At 42.5% G+C, this 24,599-nt stretch overlaps 1 protein-coding gene across 3 annotated transcripts; it reads left to right on the top strand.

The window, feature by feature from the left end:
- Window positions 1–214: 214 nt before the first annotated feature.
- On the top strand, window positions 215–22,682 carry PRDM1 (PR/SET domain 1). 3 transcript variants are annotated; one of them, XM_081526946.1, is made up of 7 exons: window positions 215–458; window positions 2,072–2,320; window positions 8,688–8,807; window positions 12,319–12,571; window positions 17,633–18,747; window positions 19,195–19,323; window positions 19,674–22,682. In XM_081526946.1, exons 1-7 carry the CDS (start codon window positions 417–419, stop codon window positions 20,244–20,246), a joined length of 2,481 nt encoding a protein of 826 aa, XP_081383072.1. In that variant the 5' UTR covers window positions 215–416; the 3' UTR covers window positions 20,247–22,682. The 3 variants fall into 3 exon arrangements, with proteins under 3 accessions (XP_081383072.1, XP_081383074.1, XP_081383073.1); XM_081526947.1 differs by lacking the exon at window positions 215–458 and adding an exon at window positions 1,643–1,796; XM_081526948.1 differs by lacking the exon at window positions 19,195–19,323.
- The last annotated feature ends 1,917 nt before the right edge of the window (window positions 22,683–24,599 follow it).

The raw sequence follows: 24,599 nt of genomic DNA, 5'->3' as shown, positions 1-24,599 counted from the left end.
GGGAAGTCACGATTCCAAGTAAATGTTGAAATTCAGATACGGAGAGAGGAAGCTCTGGGCGCTCGCGGGCTGGGGGAAAAGCCCTAGGCTGAGCTTGGCGCGGCTTGGCCAGGTGCGGCCACGCCCCCTCTTCAGGCGACTGGTAGGAGTGAATCACGAATGGGAAATCTGCAAGCTGGGAGGGGGTAAGGGCCGAGCCGCCGGCCGGGTTAACACAGACTGTAAGCGCAGCCGTGACACTCGGCCCTCCAGTGTTGCGGAGAGGCAGAGCAGCGCGGCACCTGTCCGCGCCGGGAGCCGGGACGCGGGCGCGGGCGGCCGAGCAGAAGGGCACCGCCGCGGTGCGCGCCAGCCTTCGGCCCGGAGGGGACGTGGAGCACTGCGGACTGTTTAGGCATGAGCGACATTTATCTCAGATGTTGGATATTTGCTTGGAAAAACGTGTGGGTACGACCTTGGTAAGGAACTTGATCTTGTTTTTCGTTCTGAAATTGATCTGAGAACTACCCCCCCCCCTTTCGGCTAACGTAGTCGCAGTATAAACCAGAAATGCTTCTGCTTTAGGGCACTTAGCACTGTCAAACATTTATAAGACTTTTTCCTTATGAATCATTAACCCTTTCAGTTCTAGGCATAATTGTCAGTTCATTGAAATTTCAATAGTGACTCCCGCCCACCCCCGTCCGACAAAGTAACTATTCCGCGTTGGCTTAATTTTAAATTTTGGTTTTATTTTAACACTTATGTGGCATCGTGACTGTACATGTCGCGACTACGTAAATTAAGTACGTTTGTTTCAATCGTGACTGCGGGAAGGACAACTTCGCATCTGATTTTTAAAAAGGTGGGGGGGGGTCATCATATTTAGAGAAGAATCAGAAGAATGGAAAAGCCACCCTGAAGGACTTGGACAGTGTTGTGTTTACATTCTAACGACGACACGTTCTTACATGGAAATAATACCCTACTCCTTTTTAATACGTTCCTACTTTTTCCCCCAACACGTCTGTATGGGAAAAGACTGCAGACGTTGTTTACCTTTTTAACCTCCCTCTCTCTTTGGAAAGCACTTTTCCTGCGTGTAAGGGGGGATTTGCGGGAATGCCCTTATCAGTTTACAAGTGGAAGCAGAGCTGTCTTCTGAGTCTTCTATATTTGTTAGAACTTTAGTTACAGTAAACTGTAGCCCATCAGTGACTTCTGGGAATTCGTACACTTTCAGATTTAAATGGAAAGTGCTATTTGTAGCTGAGGGCTCCTGAAGGAATTCTCTTTAGGGAATTCTATTGAACAGTTTTATGTTTTGTTTTTGCTTTTTCAATCTGGCGTGAGATGCCCACAGTCAACAGGAACTGTGGGGAGTTTGCCCCCTGCCCCCCACCCCCGTCTTTCCTCCTCTTTTCCTAAGGTCCAAATGATTTCTGAAAAGCTGCAGCTCAGTGATGCTGGCAGGATGCAGTCCTTTTCAGTCTTCCATGGGAGAGGATGAAAGAGATCGCGCTGCAGAGGGGGTGTGGGGGGGGCGAGTTGTTTTGAAAGTTGTTTTGAGTTGGGAGCTGGTGGGAAAGTTCAGTCTTCCCCATTTGGAAAAGGCAGGCTGGGTTCCGCTCCTGCACCACACGCGCTTTCCATTTTTAGCTTCATTCAGAGGCAGACAGAGCTCCTTCCTCTTCCTCTCCTTGTTTGTGACACTTTTCTGAGGCAGCTTTTCCACAGCGTTGAGGGTCTGGCGGCCATGACCCCAGGCGTCCTGGGACAGAGGACTGGGCACCCACAACATTTTTCTGCTCTGAGAGGTAAAGCCAGGGATTGTTCGGAGGTGGTTCTTTTCTTTTTTAAACTTTTCCCCCAATGAGGTTGCCACACTCTTTGTTGTTGTTGTTGTTGTTAAAGGATAGCATTTAAAATCCTTGCTTCTCCAAGGCAATCTTTATACGGCTTTTTGGCTCTTACTCAACTGTACCAAGCACTATGCATCTGCTTTTAAAGTCTTCAGACGACTGTATTAGTCATAGCCTCTCAGAGGAGCCACGGGACAATGGGGATTAAAGGCCTTTCCTTTCTCTTCCAGGCTGCCCCCAAGTGTAGCTCCAGTGCTGTGAAGGTTCCAGGGTTGGCAGAGGGGACCGAAGGGACCATGAAAATGGACATGGAGGACGCGGATATGACTCTGTGGACAGAGGCTGAGTTTGAGGAGAAGTGTACATACATTGTGAATGACCACCCCTGGGATTCTGGTGTGGAAGGAGGCACTTCGGTTCAGGCGGAGGCTTCCTTACCGAGGAATCTACTTTTCAAATATGCCACAAACAGCAAAGAGGTAAGCCTCTGGTTTCTTGCTGAAGAAGATTGGCACCTGACGCCAAATCTCCGTACTTGCCCTTGAGGCCTTGTGTATCTGTGAGAATCTGTAAGTATCAGTAAATAACTGATCACTTAATTCACTTCTTTCATTGCTTTGTCTTGCCCTAAGTCTGTCCCTGCTTATTTTCTCCAGCTCTTGACTATTCCATATTAATTAGTAAACAGTTAAATCTTTTGGCAAGTTGACATGTCTTAGAAAAGCCGAATTGCAGCGTGGGGTGGGTGAAATTGTCAGCAGCTTCGAGAAAGTTTTCTGACCACTCTGGACTCACTGGCCCTCATCACCCAGTACAATTGCTTTGAAAGGAGAAAACTTTTTCTTTGAAAAAAATGTTTTTCATGTTTCTTTTGTCTCCTTTTGGTCATGAGATGGCTTTAGTCTTTTTTTAACGAGCCAGCTTTATTAGCTGGGTTTCTAAAATTATTCTCAAAACCTTGACGTGTTTATGAACTGAAGTGATGGTGTAAACTGAGAAGAGGTTCATGTAAAAGTGTCCTCTGTCCAGATGACTTCAGAGCTAACCACTGTTTATCTGTGGCAGCTCCTTTGCTCTGGCAGGGCTGGCAGGCCGATTCCTTCTTGGCCTCTGAAGTGGGTACACTCTTTGTTGTTTCAAAGGGGTTAAAAACCCAAACTTGGAATGAGCAAAGGATTTGTGTTTACCCTTTTATATAATGATTATAGCAAGGCGTGATGTTTAGCTGTGAAAAAACTTGCAGAACCACCTCTTGTTTTGAGAATTCAGCTACTGCAGTTGCTCTCGTGGGTCGACTCCAGGGCTGAGTTGAAGGAATTGACCCTGCCACAGACTTACCACCACCATTCCCGTGGCACTGTCAATCCTATCACTGCCTTCAGAAAATCGTGAAAAGGGGGTCTTCTGCTGTAGGAGTCCAGAATTCCATCCTGAGACTATTCATTACAACCATGTCAAATCACTTTCCTCCTTCCCTAAGGAACAGTATTTGAAGGCGTTGAGAGCTGATTTGGGAAATACTTTGTCTCTTTCCTGTTTGTGTGTCTGAGTTCAGTGCTGTTAGTGAGGGGGTGACACAGCTGTCTAAAATTAAATAGAGAAACTCTGCTTTGGGTTTCATTAAAACTCAACTTTTCTTCCCCCCGTTTTTCCTACTGGGAGAGAGGAGGCTGATTTCATAAAAAGCAAAATTTAAATTGTATTTGTATGTGAACTTTACCAAAAACCACCCCAGAAGTCTGCCTTAATTAGACCTTTTTTGTGAAAGTAACACCCTTTTCTATAGAAAGTCTTTTAGTTTGTGGCCCATGGAAACAGTGTAGGATTTGTTTGGGTCTATAAGGTTTGTCTGTGGCTTTAAAACGTGTAGCATTTTTTCCCAGATCAAATTTGACCAAATACTGGTCTGTTCCCAGATTTTAATTGTGTTGTGTTGCCCTGTCCAGCCGCTTGGGATTAAAATCAAGACCTCCATTGTGGTTCATCCTTTCCTTTTAGTTCTGTAGTATTGTCCTCATTTCAGCTCTTAGCTTGTCTTTCAATTTTCATCATTCTATTTAAAATAATAGCTAAATAGAAAAAAAAATGCCCTCAGATCATTAGTCCAAAGTTCAGAAGACTAGGCACGTACTTAAGGTGTATACTTGGAGCCAGAGCCAGACTTGGAGCAAAGTTCTTCAGACTTTCCAACATGCTTCTACACTGTGCTACACTGGCCCCTCTTGGTGTCACTGTGGCTTTATTTATCGTCTTAACATACTTCAGACCAATCCTTTATTAAGCTTGTTTGGTGTTTTTCCATTGCATGTGTAACTCCCTATTTCGTATGTTCAGCACTGAAAAAGCATACAGGGCCTGTAACCTAAGGAGGGTCCTTCAGAACAAACCTAGTAAGAGGTCAGGGTTCTCTTATTCTATTTTCTCCTATTTGATTTTACCGAAATGCTTGAAGAGAACAGTATGTCTTTAGTTCTTCATCATAAAAATAACCACGAAACCAGCTTAAATGTAATACTGGCTTAAGCTCCCTCTGTAATGTGTACCTGCTTTTCTGTTTCTCCTTCCTTCCTTTTTGCACTTTGGAAAAGGACAGCTCCCTCAAGATGGTGAAAGAGAACTGTGAAATTGAGCCATTGAGAGTATGATAGCTGCAAACCAGTTCTAGGACAGAAATCTTCAGAATGGATGAAATGTTTATATTATCATTATTCAGTTAGTTCTTTCTGTCCCACAAGCCCGTGGAAAGAGGAAAAAAGCCTTTGTACTTGTAGTTTTTATCTGACTGATGTATCTTGCCCTTCTTTAAATGTTTTCATTTAAGTAGCAGAAGATGTTACATTATGTACTGATGTGCTGACATCCTGGGGATTTTTTTTAACAAGACCATTTTTCATTATGAATTTGTGCTATGTGTCAGCACCTTTTTTTTTTTTTTGGTTTAAAAACAAAACATACAAACCATATTTCTGATCTTGACCCTCATTTTTAGATTTAGTTTAGAATCATTTTGCACCTTTAATGAGGCTGTTCTTACTTCCTATTTCCAGAACCCAAACCAAATATAGACATTCTATTCAAAAAACTTTAAAAACTTTTTAAACTGCTGGGTTATTCTTTTAGGGGGTTTTTCCCCTTGATCTCCTGAAATAATCTTCTGTGAATACTTGAACACAGAAAGATCGATTTAAACACTTCTGTTCCAGAAGCCGTAGCCTGAACTGAGGTTACTTGCGTTGAATTCAGAGGCTCTGTGGCTCTGAGCCTGAACTCCAGAGTCGTGTGGCAATTAAACATCAGGCCGATGATGAGGACTCAGTGTCCATTTTGATTGAAGTCCATTATTAACTCAAGTCATCTGTAAAAAGTATCTCACCATAATATGCAATTCCCTCTTCATACTGCCTTTTATTGGGAGACCATGTACCCAGGCATTTCCTTTAATATAAAGATAATTAAGGAAACTTTCCAAAAACATCTCTATTCACTCCACCCCCTTTTAAAAAAAATTAAAGTGCAGGCTGAAGTCTTAGTTCACTACAGAGCACTAGCCATCTCAATGCAAATATCCTTGTATTCAAAATAGAATTTTAATCGAATGAGTCATTTTTTGAGGGGGAGGGGAAGAGGTAGCTAGTAATTAAAATGATTTTAATATAATTTGGGGTGAGGATACTTATACCATCGTTAGACCTGAATGATATTTCTGCTTGAAACTCAGTGAGATGCATGTGTATTCATATATTCCTAAAGAGGGAATTGGCTTTAAAAAAAAATTATTCTCCTTACTATCAAACTTTCATTCAACACTCCTAGTCCACCCATACTAAGTTGTGACATCTTCATTTTGTAAAATGGAAAACAAGCCCTATTTTTTGTCTGCAGGTCTTGGACTTCAGGGTATGTTGTGTAACTGAGGCCGTTGATAGATCTGTAGGGGTCAGCCCAGCACAGAGCACACAGCTGGGAAGAGCAGGCAGGCGGGGAAGTGTGGAGGCCAGCATCCTCTTGCTGGTAGATTTATGGGAGGCACACAGGAGTCTGGGCCCAGCAATGATGCTTTAGGACCCTGGTCAGTTCCAGTGAAGTTTCCTTCCTGAGCTTAGGTGAACACATTCTTATTAGTCTTTCTAGTTCTGGGAAATTCAAGGCATACACCAGGTTTCCCTACATTATGTGCTGGCTCCAAGGATAGAACGTTGTTGGTTGTTGGCTAAGATTCACATCCACGTCTTTCCAGGGCCAGAGGGAGAAGTATGACTTAGTCTCTTACTTCCCATTAAAAACTACCCTGGTTCTGATCCCCGCTCCAGTTACCTGGCTGAGCTCAGGAGTCTTAGAGCTGGAATCTTAGAGTTATAGCTCTTATGTCCTCTTTGAATAATTTCTCAGATAAGGATCTGTGATGAAGGTGCTGATTGTGAGACAGGGTGCTGGACTGGGAATGGATAGAGATAGTATATGAGCTCAACGGTTCCTTCCAGCCTCAAAATTCTCTGATTTGGTGTCTCTATTTATTCATGTGTGAGTATATAAGTACCCAAAGCTCTATGGATTGCAGAACTTAAAATATTAGTGTTCTGTCTCACTTGTAAAGATAATCTAGTATTGAGGCTCTTTTATTTGTTTGGGACTTGAGGATTTCCCTAGACCTCCCTTCCCAGACAAATTGTTGTCCTGTCTTGTCTGGTGAGTTGCATCTGTATGGCTATGGATGGCAGGAGCTCTTTAATGCCACCTCATATCTTCCCCAGTGACTTGCCTATGGCTGCGCTCAAAGATGTTTGGTGGCATATGTCTTCTGCAAATTCTTTTGTAGGAACAAGCTGCTGGTTGACTTCTTTCAGACCATAAGAAAGTGTTGTGCATTTTCTTAGTGTAATATTGATAGCTGAATACCAGGCCCATTGGTTAAAAGAATGGCAATTCAGGAGAAAAACCCTGAACTCAATGTCATACTACTTGTTGGTAATCAAGCTCTGATTCCCAAGACACTGTCTACAAGAGACTATAATTTAAAACAAAGTTGATAAACCAGTTGAGTACCTTTTTTAAAATTACTGCTTTAAAGTGGATATGTTGAAAATATCAACTGCTAATTATTGGCTCACCAGTGAATGACATTATTTGTTTTTCCTGTTTGTCATTTTAATATTATGGAATCACTCAGATATGAATGGCAAATGATTTGTGTCATAAAAGCCGATTCCATGAATTTTTCAAATTCATTTCAATAATATATAATAAACAATGATTCTCTGAATAAGTCTACCTAAGCTTTAGGATGTATTTTTAACTCAAGACTGTTGTAAAGTACTCCTCAGAGGTATACTGCCAACATATACCAATAATGATGAACTGTTATTGAAAGGGCAGATAGATGTAAATGAGGCAGAGGAGGAGAATGAAATGAACATCTGCTTTTTTCAGCTCTTGCCAGAAATTCATAACGGACCAAAAATAACACTCTAGCTCACCAACCTTGTTTCAACTTGTTTTGGGTATAGGAAATTTTCTTTTTTTCTGTCTTTCCAGTCTGGGTATGCTCCATTGGCTCGTATATTGAATATTAAATTTTTTAAATTAATTTTTAAGTCATGTATATGAGAAGGACTGGTCTGTCACAAGCGTGTAGGTGTGTTCTATATCCTTTTAAACAAAGATTTCAGTTTTGATGAGATTTAACGAAGTATCCGTGTATATCAAAACCAAAATCTTAGATTCCACTGCAAACATTTATTGATTCATATATAAAGGCCTACCATTTCAGATGCACAATTATAAAGGAGCCACCAGGGATAATAAAAACTGGAAATAAATATGTTTTACCTTCCTCTTGGTCCATATCATTAAGGCATTCAGTAAGTGATTTGTAGGCTGTTCTGGGTGAAAAGAAAATCAAAATGGGAAAGTGAGTGAATAAAAAAACAAAGCAAAATGTACTGCAAAATGTTGTAAGGGACTGTTACCGAGTTCCTTTGAATAATGATGAATTGCTTCCTGATTCGTGGTTGGTGACTCTTTTTTAACCGCCCCCCCCCCAAAGAAATTTACCATCAGGGAGGAACTGGTATAGTTAACATGTTTCTTTTTAGCAAGGCCCTCCAAAGTCAAATGTGTGATCCATCCAGTCTGAGAAAGTCATTTCCTCAGATCTTAGAACCCACAGCTCTCCTTGGTATAAATTCCATTTCAAAGGAAGACTTTTGACCACCGTTGAGCAGAAGATGCTAGAGAAGAGCAAAGTTACTTGAAAGAATTTCCTTCTACTAAAGAGAACTTACAAGCTATAAAGAAAGAAAAAAAAAAAACCTCATCTGGAATGAAAAAAATATATTATGTTTTGTTTCTGGTTCCTTAGGCCTTTGTGGAACAACCAAAGAACATTACTTTGGTTTCTGAGGTTAAAACTATTTTATTCCCCTTAAGCACACTGTGTTTATGGTTTGAGGGAGAAGAAGAAATAGGAAACTAGCAGCGGGCTAAAATGGTCTAACCTTGACTGTCTAATTCTGCAGTATCCGAAACTCATTCTAAAATGGAATAGTTTTACCCACTCTGTTCTAGCATAAAAAGCATTAATAAAAAATATAGGACCCTCAGTCACCAGAGAACTAGACTGTTATACTTGGCTGAATATTTGCTTATCATCTGCGAGTTTAACAGATAATCTTCCCCAAAAGTCAAGCTTGTTGTTAATTATGTAGGCACCGTTAATGTCTGCCCTCCATAGCACAATGTTGTTACCATTGGTGGTATTACCATTTGACAGTTCAATTCATTGAAATGAAAAGATCGATTCATATTTTACAGTTGAACTCACTGTTTCATATGTTTTACCCCCTTTAGGTTACTGGAGTGGTGAGTAAAGAATACATACCAAAGGGAACACGTTTTGGACCTCTGATAGGTGAAATCTACACCAGTGATACAGTTCCCAAGAACGCCAACAGGAAATATTTTTGGCGGGTAAGTAGGGAAATTTTTCCCAACTCATTAAGTATTAGGGGGAAAAAATGAAACTAAAATTGCTGGGTCACTTCCTTTTTCAACTGTCCTGGGGCTCCCCACAATATTCAGAGTCCACATGGACACAGGGAATTCTAAGCAGTTGTGACAAAACTGGTTAAAAGTTCAGCCTGGGAAACACAGCTTGAAGGTAGTTGGGGTGAAGAGGTGGTCTGTGTGAGTCTTAATTTTTGCAGTTCGTTAGAGTTTTGTGATGAAAGGAAACAGTTTGCTGCTTGCTTCAAGGGTAAGTTCATTTGCATTTCTGTGCAAGGAAGTAGTAATGAGTCACCAAGCCTTAGATTTCACCCTTCTTGATTTCTTGCTGACTTAACTTTAATTGAATGAACGAGTAATCACAAATGAATTACCTTGAAAATAAATGCCATTTAGGAAGGATGAGTAGAATATGGTACTGGAGGAATAGAGATGGACCACAAGACTCATCCTGTTTAAATACCTGTACCATGAAACTACTGGATTTGACAGTACATAAGTTATTCCATAGTGTAAGGGAGATGCTTACAATCATTCAAGATGATAAACTTTTCTTTAACATCCCGTCTAGTCAATCCAATTTCCTCTGCAATATCACAGTTAGAAAGAACTCACAGGTGAACTAATTAGATGGAATCTTTAGGTAAAAGACCCTGGATGAGAATGAACAGAAAAAATTGGACTGTTTTCCATTTTCCCATCCATCTCTCTGTATACTCAGTTTCCTCAATTAGAAAATAAATTTAAAAGCAATTATATATATGTATGTATATAGACTTGCATAAAATGTACATGATTACTGGGAAACCTTTATTGAAATTCTTTCAAGAAACAGTTGCATGGTAGCAACAAAAACTGTATTATACTTGTTTAGTCGCTAAGTTATGTCCTATTTTTTTGTGACCCCATGGACTGTAGCCCACCAGGCTCCTCTGTCTATGGGATTTCCCAGGGAAGAATACTGGAGTGGGTTGCCATTCCCTTCTCCAGGGGATCTTCCCGATCCAGGGATTGAACCTGTGTCTCCTGCATTGGTAGGCAGATTCTTGACCACTGAGCCACCAGGGAAGCCCATATTATACTTATTCTGGTCAGATTTACCTAGAATGCTTATATTTTTTGGACAAGTATTTTTATAAAAGATCTATATTTGGTGATCACCCAGAAGCTGTTCCTAAGAGTCAAGCTTTTTTTTTTTTAACCCAGAAAGTTTTGTGTTTTAAGAAATGTATTTTACTATTTTCCAAACAAAAGAGATCACTGAGAATTTCCCACTATGAATTGCGTGCTCACAAATTTAATAATTACTCATACTTAAAATACATTTAATACCTGACTAATAATGGGTAAAATGTGAGTGTATTTTTGCCTTTATTGCCAATAACATCTTCTGAGAAGTGAGCCATAGATGTTTGTAATTCTTGGAGTCTAAGGTCTGAATTAAAACAATCCAGCATAAGTCTGGTTAATGCACGGTCCTTTTGAAAAAAAATGACAAGAAATATTTAAGAACCTCCTATCTCTATCTCAGTTCCCTAGTTTATTGAAGATTCACTCTAAGTAGCTGAAATGCTTTCCCTGAGAGGATTTATTTGAATTGGTCCTTCACATGCAAAGGATACTGTAGGAGATAACTCTCCACATGTTGTTAAAAGCATCCTGATTTTGTTGGCAGGAATATGAACATCTGTTGTGAGGAAAGAAAAAGTTTCATGCAAATTACACAGTCAAGAGAAGGGATGTTCAAGTTGAGAAACCAGTGACATTTCTTGTAACTGTGCTATGAGTCAGCACGTTTTTAATCTTCTTGATAATATATGGAAATAGAGTGAGGGTGATAGGCAGCAGTGTTCATCTGACGTATCATTATTTTATTTTCTTGTGGGTGTGTGTATGTGTGTGTATGTGACTTCATGGCATCGACATTTCTGTTTTTAAATGAGGATACAGTAAATTGTAGTCTGTGGAAGGCTGACTGGAATCAACATACCCATAGCTTTAGAAAGCAGTTTCCGCCCGAAGAGTGCAAGAGCGATGGAACCCCGTGTTCCTGGAAGTTTGCACATCAGAGTAAACAAACTTGAAAACCCCTCTTGATAGCAGAATTCACCCAGCCTTGTTCCATTTTCTCTTAACAAAACACACCGCAAAAGCTCTCACAAGCTGCTTTGATGAAGCCACATGTATTTCCCCCTTCACAATTTACAGGAAGTTACTCTTAAAAGAAAGTGATTCTGGTGTTTACTGCCTGTGTTAAAGGGACAGAGTTCCTTTTTGTCTCTGATAACGTTTGAGCGAAATACAGAAACACTTTAGAGATTAACATAGTCAGTATGTGACTAAGAATAAAGCAATGACCTGCTGTCCGGTTAGAGCAAAACTTCTGCTGTGAATCATGCCCTATGACTTGGAGCCTCCAAGTTTCAGAAAACCAGGTATTACTTGTATATGTGTAAGGGTCTTTCTTAAGTCTGAATATGAGATGGGTGCATCTTAAAAAGAGGGTAAGAGAAACTTTCTGGGGAAGGTAAAGGGTCTGTTTATAAAGTCGTTTCAGTAAGACTTTACCTTTTTACTGAGTGGACTGAGGATATCTGCTAACCAGAAGTAGTATTACTCTAGGACAAACTTTGAATTCCTCATTTTGTATTGCTTTTAAAGAATAACATGGTTTCTTCCCCTTCTTCCAAAAACACAAACCCTATGGCTCTGTGAGTGGTGTCTTAGCCAACCTCCTCACAGATAAGAGGGTTCCCTCTCCCCTCCTCTGCCCTGAAAGAAAAGCGCAAGGCCGAACACATTAATCAAGGGGAAAAGTGACTTCTCAGTAGACTGTCAGATGCTGGCTTCTGTCCCAGTGTTCACTTTGTTATGGCAGGTGAGGTTCACCTTGGCCCCACCCAGCGTTTCCACAAAAAGGCAAAGTTCCAAGTATTCATATGAACAAGTGTTACTGCTGGACTAGGAGGCTTGGGGGTGGAGGATGTTTGCAGAGTTGAAGCCTTGGGCGGGGGTGTAGGAAAAGGCAAGTACAGAGGCCATAGAAAAAGCTGAGAGACTCAGTTTGACGTACTCAGTCGGGTTGGTCTAATACCTAGTGACTCAAAGCATTAAAAGTCAGAATGATCGGAACTCAAGCCAGCAGTGTTGCCCGTGTGCCATTCACTGCGCTAGCAGAGTACTAGGTGCGGCAGCTCCTTAAACGAAATCTTGTGTCTCATTCTTCTGTAGCTTTTCCCCAAACATGAAAAGACCCTAAAACTGAAATGGAAAAGGTAACTGACAAAGCGTGCCTCCCCTGTTTCCTCCCTTATTTCTGCTGATTCAAGACAACTCCGGCTAAACTGATTTCCTTTTCTAACGAGGCAGTCAGGGACCAGAAATCACACTTGCCGTGTTTATTCTCAGAGGTGCTGGCAAGCTTTCCGTCGCATTGGGGGCTTTCTTTTCCACGTCTGTCTTCTCTTTTGCGCAGATCTATTCCAGAGGGGAGCTTCACCACTTCATTGATGGCTTTGATGAGGAGAAGAGCAACTGGCTGCGCTACGTGAACCCAGCTCACTCTGCCCGGGAGCAGAACCTGGCCGCCTGTCAGAACGGCATGAATATCTACTTCTACACCATTAAGCCCATTCCTGCCAACCAGGAGCTTCTTGTGTGGTACTGCCGGGACTTTGCGGAAAGGCTTCACTACCCTTATCCCGGAGAGCTGACAATGATGAATCTCAGTAAGTGGATCACAGAACAAAAAAATTAAAAATGCCAGTAATGTCAGTTCTGCCCCTTTGCACTAATAACATGTTGTTTAATTACATGGCTTCATTTGATGGGCCAAGTAGGTGGCTTAAACTCGGCACTGGGAAGAGAAAAACAATTTTTTTCAGTCTCTATTCCCTATAATGAAACTTGATCATTTAAAAAATACTAAGAGCAACTCTGAATGTACAGGAAGAAATAAAGGTCCAATGCTAATCTGTCCAAAAGGGGGGAGGTAGGATTATATTGTAATAGAGATTGGTTCTGACATGCCGAGGATGAAAGGTATAGTTCCTTGTTTGTGGTAATTTGTCAGTGCTTAAAATATGCTTTGAAATGTAGATGCACATTTGGTTATCAAGTTATGGTCTGATGTGAAACATAAATTGCTTCTAGAAAAACTTGGAGCTATAATTTTTCAAATCTTATTCAAAATGGATAACCCTGAAGATTTTATATCTTTGCTTCCTTCCTTATGGTAAAAACCTAATTATCTGATCTCCTGATCGGTATTACAGTAACCACCTATCACTTTATCTTAACAAATTTTCAGTTCCTTAGGTTTATAAGCTTTTACTTTTCTATTGGTTAAAGTCGCTGTCATGACCTCTTTGCAAAGGGCTACTTTGTTTTAGTCATTCTCAAGTGATCTCTAGGAATGATGTAAGATTTACCATAAAATTCCAACCTGTTGTAACTATAGTTGTATATTCTCAGACTGCTTTTAAAGCAGATTTTTAAAATCAGCTCCTTTTGGTTTCAAAGTTTGGCATCTAAATGCTGAAATTTTTGTAACCTTTTGTTTTGATCTCATTTCCAACATAAGGAGAAGTTGGAAGAACAGTACAAAGAATTCCCAGAAACATTTTACCCAGATTCATCAATCATCCATATGCTGTCCCATTTGCTTTATCTGGAGTCTAAACTGTTTTAGTTCACATTTTGGCCTTTGAGACCTTTGGGATGAATGTTAATATTAACATAAATTAGAATTTGACTTAAATTTTTAGCCAATTAACAAACCAACTACTTATCTTAGTCAGGTATAATCCAACTCTATAGCTATTTGGTGCTCATCCCACACTGTCTAGTTGACTTGACTCTCCCAATGATCTCAAGACTATATTTGTAGTTTTATGAAAAGCTGAGGCTATAAAAGCTTAAAGACGTCTACCATAATATCTTTAAATTTGTTTTTGTGGTCCTTACATACACACATATAGTGCACCCTTGAGGTTTGGGGAAAAAACCTTGAAATGTTTGGAAACAAATTGGCTTCCAGCTTGAGCAGAGTGGGTATAATCAGGTCCTGGCCAATGGTGGTAGGTCTTTTCCCTCATCTCTCTTTAGCGCTCCCAAGAGTCCCCATTATATCACTAGTACCAAGTATCCCAGGAGCTCTTCCGCTCTTTTACCACGAGCAGGTGCCAGGCCCAGGGGTAAAAGGCAACTTATACTCCAGCAGGCCACCTCCCAGGAAAATGTGCTGCTTCTTCCTGACTTTCTCAGCATAGCTGCAGCTTCCTCTTGAGGGTCTCCTCACATTGCTTGAGCTTCATCCTTCATGGATTCAGCAAAAAGACTTTGATTTTTTATTTTCTTTGAACTGTAACTCCATTTTAAATGACCCACCTTGGTGACTTTGCAGTAACCACAAAGAAGTTTTTTCACATACATCCCTCACCTTCTTCCAGACAAAGAAAGGTCCTAAAGGCCTTGCATTTTTATTCCCCAACAAAAGGCTCAGCACAGATATTCTTTGAGCTCTGAAGGAACTGTCATGTTCTCTATGAAATGACACCTTTGTTCCCTCAAATATCTGTTGTTGTTTATGCAGAGGTTTTTCTAAATGGTAGTTGAACATTTTCAGGTACCCATTCACTGTCCAGTATTCGTAGTACAGAATGAAGGTTAACAATAACCAGTCACAGTAAGCCAAGACTCCTGCTGACTGTTGTGAAACCAGTTGTGTTAGGTGTGGTAACTGATGATTGAGATGCTGATCAGGAAAATTTCCACTATTTCATCAGGCCTAAAAGGTAGATTGTGTCTTCAAATGAGTTGTGTTGGGTTCCATGTTTCATGCACAATAGAGGCCTGTGTCAGAACCTCTGTGAGGGCTTTAAAATGGCAGTGATGGTTCAGTTGGTAGAGTTTTGAGGAGAACAGATTTGAAGAAAACTGAAGTCAAGAAAAATAAGTAGAAATCACAAATAGTTATTTTTAAAAAAAAAAAAAAAAGAAAAGGAGTAGGAATTATTAGGTTTAACTCCTACCCTCCCAAGGTTTTTTTTTTTTTTCAGTCTATCTAACTAACCCATCTAGAAAACAGTTGACCAAATTATAGACTTCTAAATGTTAATCTGCTTTCTCAGTTTCAGTTGAAAACAGACTTTGTTTTGCCTACTGCAGAACTTCTAGGTTCTTTCTTATAGTCTTGGGGGTTCTTATTATAGATCGAAAATGTGAGTCGGCATAATTAAGCCATTCAGAGCCTTCAGAAGCAGTTCACTCTTGAAATGACTCTGTCCGCCTACAGCCATTAAAGAATTAAGAACAAAAACAGATCTTGATTTTCTTTTTCAAGTTAACTCAAGCTGCTGCTGAGTGGGAGAGTCAGAAATAACACCAGCTCCATTGATTACTCAGCTACTGAAGGATGGTTTTTTTTAATGTACCTTCATATAGACTCCATGAGGGCTTCCCAGGTGGCACTAGTGGTAAAGAACCCATATACCAATGCTGGTAGATATAAGAGACATGGGTTCGATCCCTGGATCAGGAAGATCCCCTGGAGGAGGGCACAGCAATCCATTCTAGTATTCTTGCCAAGAGAATCCCATGGACAGAGGAGCCTGGCAGGCTGCAGTCCATAGGGTCGCACAGAGTCGGACACTACTGAAGTGACGTAGCACGCACTTGCGTGGATTCTGTGACTGACACATTAGAACACTTGCGGGGGGCTGACATTGCTCTCCAGATAGTTTTTTTTAATAGGAAATAAATGTGTTTTTATGAAGGTGTAAGAGATATCGAACATTTATCGTGGAGCTATGATATCCTGGGCACACTCTGCTCAGTATTTTGCATAGAAAATAATAAATTCCAACTTTTCTTATTGTTGGCTCAATTGTTAGCTTTGTAACAGTTCAATAATTGGATTATGGAGGTACTCAGCAATAACACCTAACTAAATAGGAGGGCAGTGCTATGGACAGATTAAAACTTCTTGCTTACAACTTTAATTTATTGAATTTTAGGACCCAGAGAGTGTTGAAGCTACTGGAAAAAATTAGGAGACTTAGATGTAATTTGCCACATAAAAATGGCAGAAAGTTGTGATGGTGAAGTTTCTGTGTTTTCTTTTTTTTTTAGGGTTATGTCCTTTTTTTTTTCTTTTTTTTTAACCTGAGCCTATATGGTTGCCTCCAAATCATTCTTTTTTTGCCTCAAAATTCCCTCCTGTGGCTGTGAGATGCCTTACCTATCAGCTTTCCAACTTAGTTGTCTCTCTTCTTTTACCATTTCAGCTTTAAAAAACAAAAGTGACAATTTGAACTTCCTGCCTGCTGAGCCTCACTGAAAGACTGATATTGGCCTGATAAGCGGGTATTTATTTTGGTTTAGTGGCTTCAGAAATCCCTCTCCCTCAACAAGCTTTCCATCACTGCCCCCATCAGCATCTTCCCTGATAGTGTCTGGGCTGTGTTTATTCTGGGGCTTCGGGCTCACCCAGGAGTAACTGATAACAGCCAGCAGAGATAACATTCTGAGGGGGCTCTCAAACTGGAATCGAATCCCTCAAGCCTGTCAGCCTAGAGAATGGATTTGAAGAGTTCAGACTCTGGAGTCCACAGAGTTCATTTCTAGATCTATCAGGTATCAAACCTAGAGTTCTTCCTCCGTTAAATCAAGCAGGGACAACAAAAGGATGCTTTTACGGAGGCTTAGTAAGGTCCCCCGAGCCTGTCGTCTTCTAAGGCTGAGGCCAAGAGCTCTCCTGCCTCTCATGGCATCTATACAAACCCATAGCTGATCCTTCATCTGTCCCTACACTGAGGGCAAGTGTGCAGGCTGGAGTGCTTACCCTGCAACAACCAGAGCTCCAACCAAGCAGCTTGTATTTTACTTTTGGTTTCCAGGGAAGGCTGAGCAGGGAGTGGCCGGTTTTCCCAGCTCTGGCTGGTTGGTGTCTTCCCAAAAGCATCTTTCGTCCTGTGTGTTTGCAGTGCTGGCCGTGGCCTGGAGAACCTGTCGTAAACAGGCTCTGTTTAAGAGCCTTGCTGCTGTTCCTAAACAGTCTATTTACCAAGTAATAATATGCCATCTTTTGGAATACGTGTTTTCATCTTCACTGCCTGTTTTCTTTGGTGCTCTAAGTAATTGAACTGGCTCGGAAAGTGCCATTTGTGGTTTGGCAGAGATGACTATGTCACACCTTGTGATTCTGGGGGACAGCATTACTGGGAGCCTGGTGAGACCTGGAGCCTCAGTGAAATTCTGGTGTTGTCAGCAAATCCAGAGGAAGGGGTCGCATCACCTTGCTAATCTGTTTGACAGAGGCAGTTTGAACAGGATTTTATCAAATTCATATTAAACAAGAATGGAGGTGAAAATTGATGACTGCTTATTACTTGAAATGAGTCTTCATCTTTCACATCTAGTTCACAGGGTGTGCTGATTTCCTTTAGGTAAACTGTGACTTTTATTAACCTGTGACACCCCACACCCAGTATTTCATGGAGGCACGCTCCTATTATAGGTTGAACAGGACTGTTCTATCATGAGGTTTTTACCAGTGGAAACAGTCATCCAAACGATGTTATTCATTTGACTGATGCCACCGGTGACCCGGTTTTGCTGAGGAGGAACTGGAGTGGCATGAGCCTTCCAGAATGAGTGGGCGTTGAGAAGCCAGGTGGCCCTCTTGGGGCAGCTGGGGCTCAGGTTTGCTCAAGGAGAGAGCAGCCTGGGCAATGTCACTTCAATTTTCTGTCTCCCTCTGAGTAATAATCACCCTTTCTTTATTTCAGCACAAACCCAGAGCCATCCAAAGCAGCCGAGCATTGAGAAACATGAACTGTGCCTAAAGAGTGTCCCGAAGAGAGAGTATAGCGTGAAAGAGATCCTAAAATTGGACTCCCACCCTTCCAAAGGGAAGGACTTATACCGCTCCAACATTTCAACCCTCACTTCAGAGAAGGACGCGGATGACTTCAGGAAAAACGGGAGCCCGGAGATGCCCTTCTACCCGCGCGTGGTGTACCCGATTCGGGCCCCGCTCCCGGAAGGCTTTATGAAAGCACCCCTGGGATGCTACGGGATGGAGCAGCGGCCGCCCTACATCACTCACTCCCCCATACCGTCCTCCACGACGCCCAGCCCCTCGGCGCGCAGCAGCCCGGACCGGAGCCTGCAGAGCTGCAGCCCGCACAGCAGCCCCGGGAACACGGTGTCGCCGCTGGCCCCCGTCCCCCAGGAGGCCCGCGACTCCTACGCCTACTTGAACGCCCCCTACGGGGCCGCCGCCGAGGGGCTGGGCTCCTTTGCTGGCTACGGGCCGCCCACCCACCTGCCGCCCGCCTTTATCCCCTCCTACAACGCGCACTACCCCAAGTTCCTGCTGCCCCCTTACGGCATGAACTGCAACGGCCTGGGCGCTGCCGTGGGCAACATCAACAGCTTCGGCATCTTCCCGAGGCTGTACCCGGTGTACGGCAGCCTCTTGGGCGGGGGCGGCCTGCCTCCCCCGATGCTGGCGCCCGCCTCGCTCCCCAGCTCTCTGCCCTCGGAGGGGGCGCGCCGCCTGCTGCAGCCGGAGCACCCCCGGGAGGTGCTGGTGCCCGCGGCGCACAGTGCCTTCTCCCTCCCCGGGGCGGCCGCCAGCCTGAAGGACAAGGCCTGCACCCCCACCAGCGGCTCCCCGACGGCCGGGACCGCCGCCACGGCCGAGCACGTGGTGCAGCCCAAAGCTACCTCAGCGGCTGCTGCGGCCGCCGGAGGCGAGGAGGCGGTGAATCTCATCAAGAACAAAAGGAACATGACTGGCTACAAGACGCTCCCCTACCCGCTGAAGAAGCAGAACGGCAAGATCAAGTATGAGTGCAACGTCTGCGCCAAGACTTTCGGGCAGCTTTCAAATCTGAAGGTAGGCCTGGCGTGGTCACCCCCTCCCCCCGACCCCGATGTGCACGGTCTGTCCCCCGGAGGGCACACAGCGCGCCTGGGTACTTAAACCTCCCGCAGGTTATAGATTGCGGTTTCCTCCATGTGAGACCCAGGCATGGCATCGCCGGCCACGCAGCTTGGGACCCGTTACTTCCCCTCCCCCGAGTGTCTTCTGATTAATAAACATCTGGGGTTTGCGCTAGAGGATCAGTGTGGAGTCCCTGCTTAGCCTGTGACTTTTCTTTAGCTCAGACACGACAGAGTGTTCTCTGAAACACACATCGGGGTTTGATTTGTTCTAAAACTTCACCTTGATGCTTGTCTTAAGAGGTTTGCATCCTAAATGCCCTGAGTCCTCGAGCCGGGATGTTCACTCTGACAGCCTGCCGAGTGGGAGCTAAGCTAAGGTGTTGTGGCTTCTTCCCAGGTCCACCTCAGAGTCCACAGTGGAGAACGACCTTTCAAATGCCAGACGTGCAACAAGGGCTTCACTCAGCTCGCCCATCTGCAGAAACACTACCTGGTACACACGGGAGAGAAGCCACATGAATGCCAGGTGGGCAGTGTTTTCTGGGTAGAACTTTCAACCTTTGTAGACAGTGTCTCACCAGTCACCCTCATGGGGTCCTAAACCAACCCAAGAATTCTGCCTTCCTTAGGCTGCTGATGAGTTGAGATGACACAGCCAGCTTCCACCGGGTAGACAGTGGTGGGGGAGGGAACCACCACCCTGTGGGAGCGTCCCCACGTTGACTTATTTGCCTAATGCTGCGGTGAGGGACCACAGGGAGTTTTCTCTCCCCTCCCAGGTTGTCCTTAGTGGGTGGGCAGCTGGCACCTCCCCTTGGCAGCTCTTAACCTTCCGGTCTCCGTCCTCCCTTCTCTGCCTCCCTCCCCACGCTGCAGGTTTGCCACAAGCGATTTAGCAGCACCAGCAATCTCAAGACCCACCTGCGACTCCACTCTGGAGAGAAACCTTACCAGTGCAAGGTGTGTCCCGCCAAGTTCACCCAGTTTGTGCACCTGAAACTCCACAAGCGCCTACACACCCGGGAGCGGCCCCACAAGTGCCCCCACTGCCACAAGAGCTACATCCATCTCTGCAGCCTCAAGGTCCACCTGCAGGGGCACTGTCCTATGGCCCCGGCCACTGGGCTGCCTCTGGAGGACCTGACCAGAATCAACGAAGAAATTGAGAAGTTTGACATCAGCGACAGTGCCGACCAGCTGGAGAACATGGAGGACCACATTGACATGACCTCTGTGGCGGAAAAAGAGATTCTGGCCATGGTCAGAAAAGAGAAGGAAGAAACTGGCCTGAAAGTGACTTTGCAAAGAAACATGGCAAATGGACTGCTCTCAGGGTGTAGCCTCTATGAGTCAACAGAGCCGTCCCTCCTGAAGTTGCCTCACAGCAACCCACTACCTCTGGGACCTGTAAAGGTCAAACAAGAAATAGTCGAACCTATGGATCCTTAAGATTTTCAGAAAACAAAAGGTGTTTTGTCTTGTTTCTTAACTTATGACTTGTCGAGTCAGGGTGCCTGTCGCAAGCGCTTGTACATAATTCCAGTTCTGCAAAGCTCTCCCTGACAGCAGATGGTTTCCCTCACCTCTCTGGAATTAAAGAAGGAACCCCCAAAGTTACTGAAATCTCAGGGCATAAATGAGGCAAAGACAATATATATACCTATTATATATACTTATTTACACCCCATCTATATATTTGAACCTGTTGTATTTTGAACATTTGTGTGAATATGTTTGCATAGCCTCCCGATTGCTAAGACTATTGCCTAGCCATAATTATTTTTTCAATGATAATCCTTCATAATTTATTATACAATTTATCATTCAAAAAGCAATAATTAAAAAAAGTTTACAATGACTGGAAGAATTCCTTGTAATTTGAGTTAAGTGTTATATTTTTGTCTGGTGGCCATTCTTTGTAGATAATTTCTGCACATCTGTTTTAAGTACCTAAGATTTAGTAAACAGATACATTACTTCAGTCAACCTCCCCCTATAATAATGGTTTGAAAGTGAGGTTTGAGTATTGCCAAAGCTAGGCAGTTGATGTGTTCATTCATAGGATTATGTTATTTGAACAGCCTTGTATCATTTGAACATAATTTGGGGGTATGTTTGCAGAATTACCCAGTAATAGGTAGAAGAAATAAAAATCTTGTATGTTTCTGTCGAGAGTTCAGCATTCCTGCCCCCAATCACAGATTTACCAGAAAGGTGATAAGAAGGCTTTGCCAATCTCCCTCTTCAAAAAACAGGGTCGTCCCACCTCCAAAGTCATGTGACCATTTGGAGTGGCCATGAGACTTTAGCATCCCAATGTATTATCTGAAAATGTGAAGAAGACAAAATGCCATGTTTAAAACCACTGCAAAATGTTTCCAAAGCACAGGTGGTTTTGTATGGGTGAGGTCTGGGGGCATGAGTCCAGGTGTTTTTGTTGTTGGTCTTTTTTGTTATTATGTCAAAATTGCACAAGCATGGTGCTCTACCAGGAAGGATTTGAGTTAGATAGGCTCAGGCCACACTTTAAAAACCAAAAACCGGAAAACGGGTATTCTCATTGTCTTAGGGTCAAAGCGGGTAATGAACATTCCTGTCCCCAACACATCAGTTGTATTTGTTTTTTCTGTGCAACTCAGACTTTCCTCAGTATTTGTGTTTTTACATTTTATGGTTAATTTAATTGAAGAAGAAAGGGCATTGCAAAGTTGTTCAACAACAATTACCTCATTGAGTGTGTCCAGTAGTGCAGGAAGTGATGGCATCTCTAATGATTTGCTACTCGAGAGGGGAGAGCATGCGTGCACCAGAAACATGGAATGCGCCCCATTCTGCCTCATCCTCTGCTAACCCCAAAGATGACACGTTGGCATTCAAGGTGTAGCGGACAATGATGTATATTTATAAATCTATTTATACCACTATACCATGTATATATAATATATTTATAACCACTTAAAATTGTGAGCCAAAACATGTAAAAGATCCTTCTTTTCCTAATGGCAAAAAAATGAAAAAAAAAATCAAACCCTTTCTGACTCTTTGCTTAATTAGCACTCGATGACCTCACAATTACATTGGTGAGCTTGGGCACCCCTTTGGTATTGTAAGAGATCCTAAAATCTTGGTGCAAAGGTGGGGACCGCATAACAACCAGGGAGAAAGAGACATGCATTTTTTAACTGTTAAGGACAATCTGAGATGGCTTTTTTTTTGTCACATTCTGATGTGGTCACACCCAAGTCCCAGAAATAGAAATCCCATCAACCACTGTAACTTTTCTCTCTCTTCCTCTCCTTCCTTCTTAAATAACTGATGGATCACTAATCAATCTGGTTTATATATTCAGCATTTTGGTCTGTGGCAACTAATGTCAGCCTACAGAAGAGAACAACAAATTTAGGATAATTCAGGGAAACCTAAGAGCCTTACTGATCTGTTCCTTTAAATAACGAAACTGACAGTATAGTATGATATTTTTTTTAACAGTGTTTGACGAACACAGTCCTTGATTATAGGTAAACCAAAGCATCATACTCTGACATTGACATCAAATACTTTCTATTCCTTGTCACCCATTTGTTCTCTTTTTTCCCTCTCGTGCTTTCTCATTAGTGGAAATTTTTACTGAGACCTGCACAGTGGCTTGAGACTTCGTAATTCTCTGTACCATCTGACTTTCCCTCTGAGGCCTCTTACATGTGAATGTTGAGCCCACAATCAACAGTGGTTTTTTTTTTTCCTTCTACTCAAAGTTAAAACTGACCAAAGTTATTGGCTTTTTACTTTGCTAGAACAAACTATCTTATGTTTACGTACTGGTTTACATTGTTATTTATGTGCAAATTGTCAAAATGTATATTAAATATAAATGTTCATGCTTTACCAATGCTTGTCTAGTGTCTTGAGTGAAGGGTGAGGGAGTGACACCTTAACCGTACTGTAAGGGTGGCCTTAGAACAAATTCTGGATGTGACACAATTTGCCTCCATCCTGCTCATGTCCCCAGCCCATCCTCCATCTGCCATAGAGATGATTCCCTAGTTTTCCCACCTCCTTTGGTGACTGCATTTGTCAGTGATCTGACAGGGTTGATCACTTGCCTCTCATAAATCGACAGTGTAAGATTTTTGTCTTTAATTATGGGCTATAAAAATGTCTTCTAAGAAAAGCATTTCAAGCATGAGCCAGCTATTGTTTGCTTTTGTTGGACTTTTTTGTTTTACTTAGTTGATGGGCAGTGGGGTGGTAGCGAGGTGAGGAAGACTTGGATTAAGTCCAGAAGTGCCATCCTAGCCTTGATCCAGGATGTAGGTGTGTGGACCCAGCCAGTTCATGGGTGAGGGGCTCTGGGGAGCCCTGGGAACCTGAGGAGCATTTTGCCCATTGGTGGCACTATTTTTGCTTCAGTAGTCAACACTGAACACTCCACAGGGAGTCATAGGGAATACTTCTGCATAGTTTTCCTGCCCTATGTGCTACAGTATTTTTTTTTCCCTTCACATTTTAACTCAGGAAGTAGATTTGCCACTTGTGCAATTTAAAACAAATTTCAAGAAAGCTGCTTGACAGGCCTCTGGGCATTTTTAGTATGAAGCACAGGGATCACAGTAGCCTGGCCATGTGGTCCCAAGGGTCATGTGTTGGGAATGGATCTACTTGCTTGTCCACTGACACTCCAGACACTAACCTTTCTCCAGTCACAAACAAAAAGCAAAATCTGAGTTTCACTTGGTAGACATGAATAGGAGAGATACCTATAGAAAAGTGTTAGTGCCCTCAATGAAAAACAAACCTAAAAGCCCTTCACATATGGCTTTCATGTTTGCCACTTCATCCATTACCAAGTTCATGGTACCATGCATGTTAAGAAAATAATGTTGCTTATATTTAGACACTGAAAACTGCCCAGTGTTTTTTTTTAATGTTTCTTCTTTATATTCACTTAAACATCTGTGCCAAGAATTTGAAATGCTGCCAGCATTTAACTGTGGAGTTAAGAAAACCAGAACCCTATTGTCATAAATGTGCCAAATGGTGCTGGTTGCACTACTAAATTCTACAGAACCATTGTGGTAATAATTTTTCAAAACAAAGCCCAATCAGATCCAGAGTGTAACAGTTACTACCATAAATCATTGTTCTTTACTTGGCAAAACGTACCTTTTTTTCTTGAGAGTTATATATCTTGAGCACACTTGTGGACTTAGCTGTTTAACAAAACATTACATGAGAAGATAATATTCACTAGGAGCTCAAGTCTCCCCGGCCGTCATATACCCTGGTGAACAGAGACTTCAGGCAGCTGTTTGTATTGCAAGGCAAAACCAAAGAAGTCACCTTTTTTAATCTTTCCTTAAAAGCCCTGTTCAGAAATGACACATTCAATTCTCTACCATAAGAAAATATATAGAATATAGAGTTCCATGGGAGTTTATAAGGACACGTCTAAATTTTTTTCCCTTGGGGGACAGAAAACCAATTTAGGACCTTTAAATTTGTGTAAGTGAACTTATTCCTGTGTGTGTGTGTGTGTGTGTGTGTGTGTGTGTGTGTGTGTTAGGACCTTTAAATTTGTGTAAGTGAACTTATTCCTCTGTGTGTGTGTGTGTGTGTGTGTGTGTGAAGCCTTCTTTAAAAGAATATAATGGGAAAAGGCCAGAGCAGAGAAATGAAAGTAATTAGAGGCACATGGTAGAGGATTTCTAATGTTTCTGGGATAATCTGGTCCACAAAGGAAGGCTGCACCACAGAGGGTGGCAGCTAAAAACATTAATGAATAGAAGAGAAGTTACATAGAAT

This window comes from Giraffa tippelskirchi, chromosome 9 (assembly GCF_054371585.1).
Source record: "Giraffa tippelskirchi isolate mGirTip1 chromosome 9, T2T-mGirTip1v1.2.pri, whole genome shotgun sequence".
Taxonomy (NCBI): Eukaryota; Metazoa; Chordata; class Mammalia; order Artiodactyla; family Giraffidae; genus Giraffa; species Giraffa tippelskirchi.
Note: the sequence above shows the minus strand (reverse complement) of the source record. Positions and strands in the feature narration are given on the sequence as shown.

Coding starts and splice junctions, on each gene's coding strand:
- PRDM1 (XM_081526946.1), top strand. CDS start 417: ATGTTGGATATTTGCTTGGAAAAACGTGTGGGTACGACCTTG. Junction 12,572..17,632: donor GCTGACAATGATGAATCTCA/GTAAGTGGATCA, acceptor TCTTTATTTCAG/CACAAACCCAGAGCCATCCA. Junction 18,748..19,194: donor GGCAGCTTTCAAATCTGAAG/GTAGGCCTGGCG, acceptor GCTTCTTCCCAG/GTCCACCTCAGAGTCCACAG.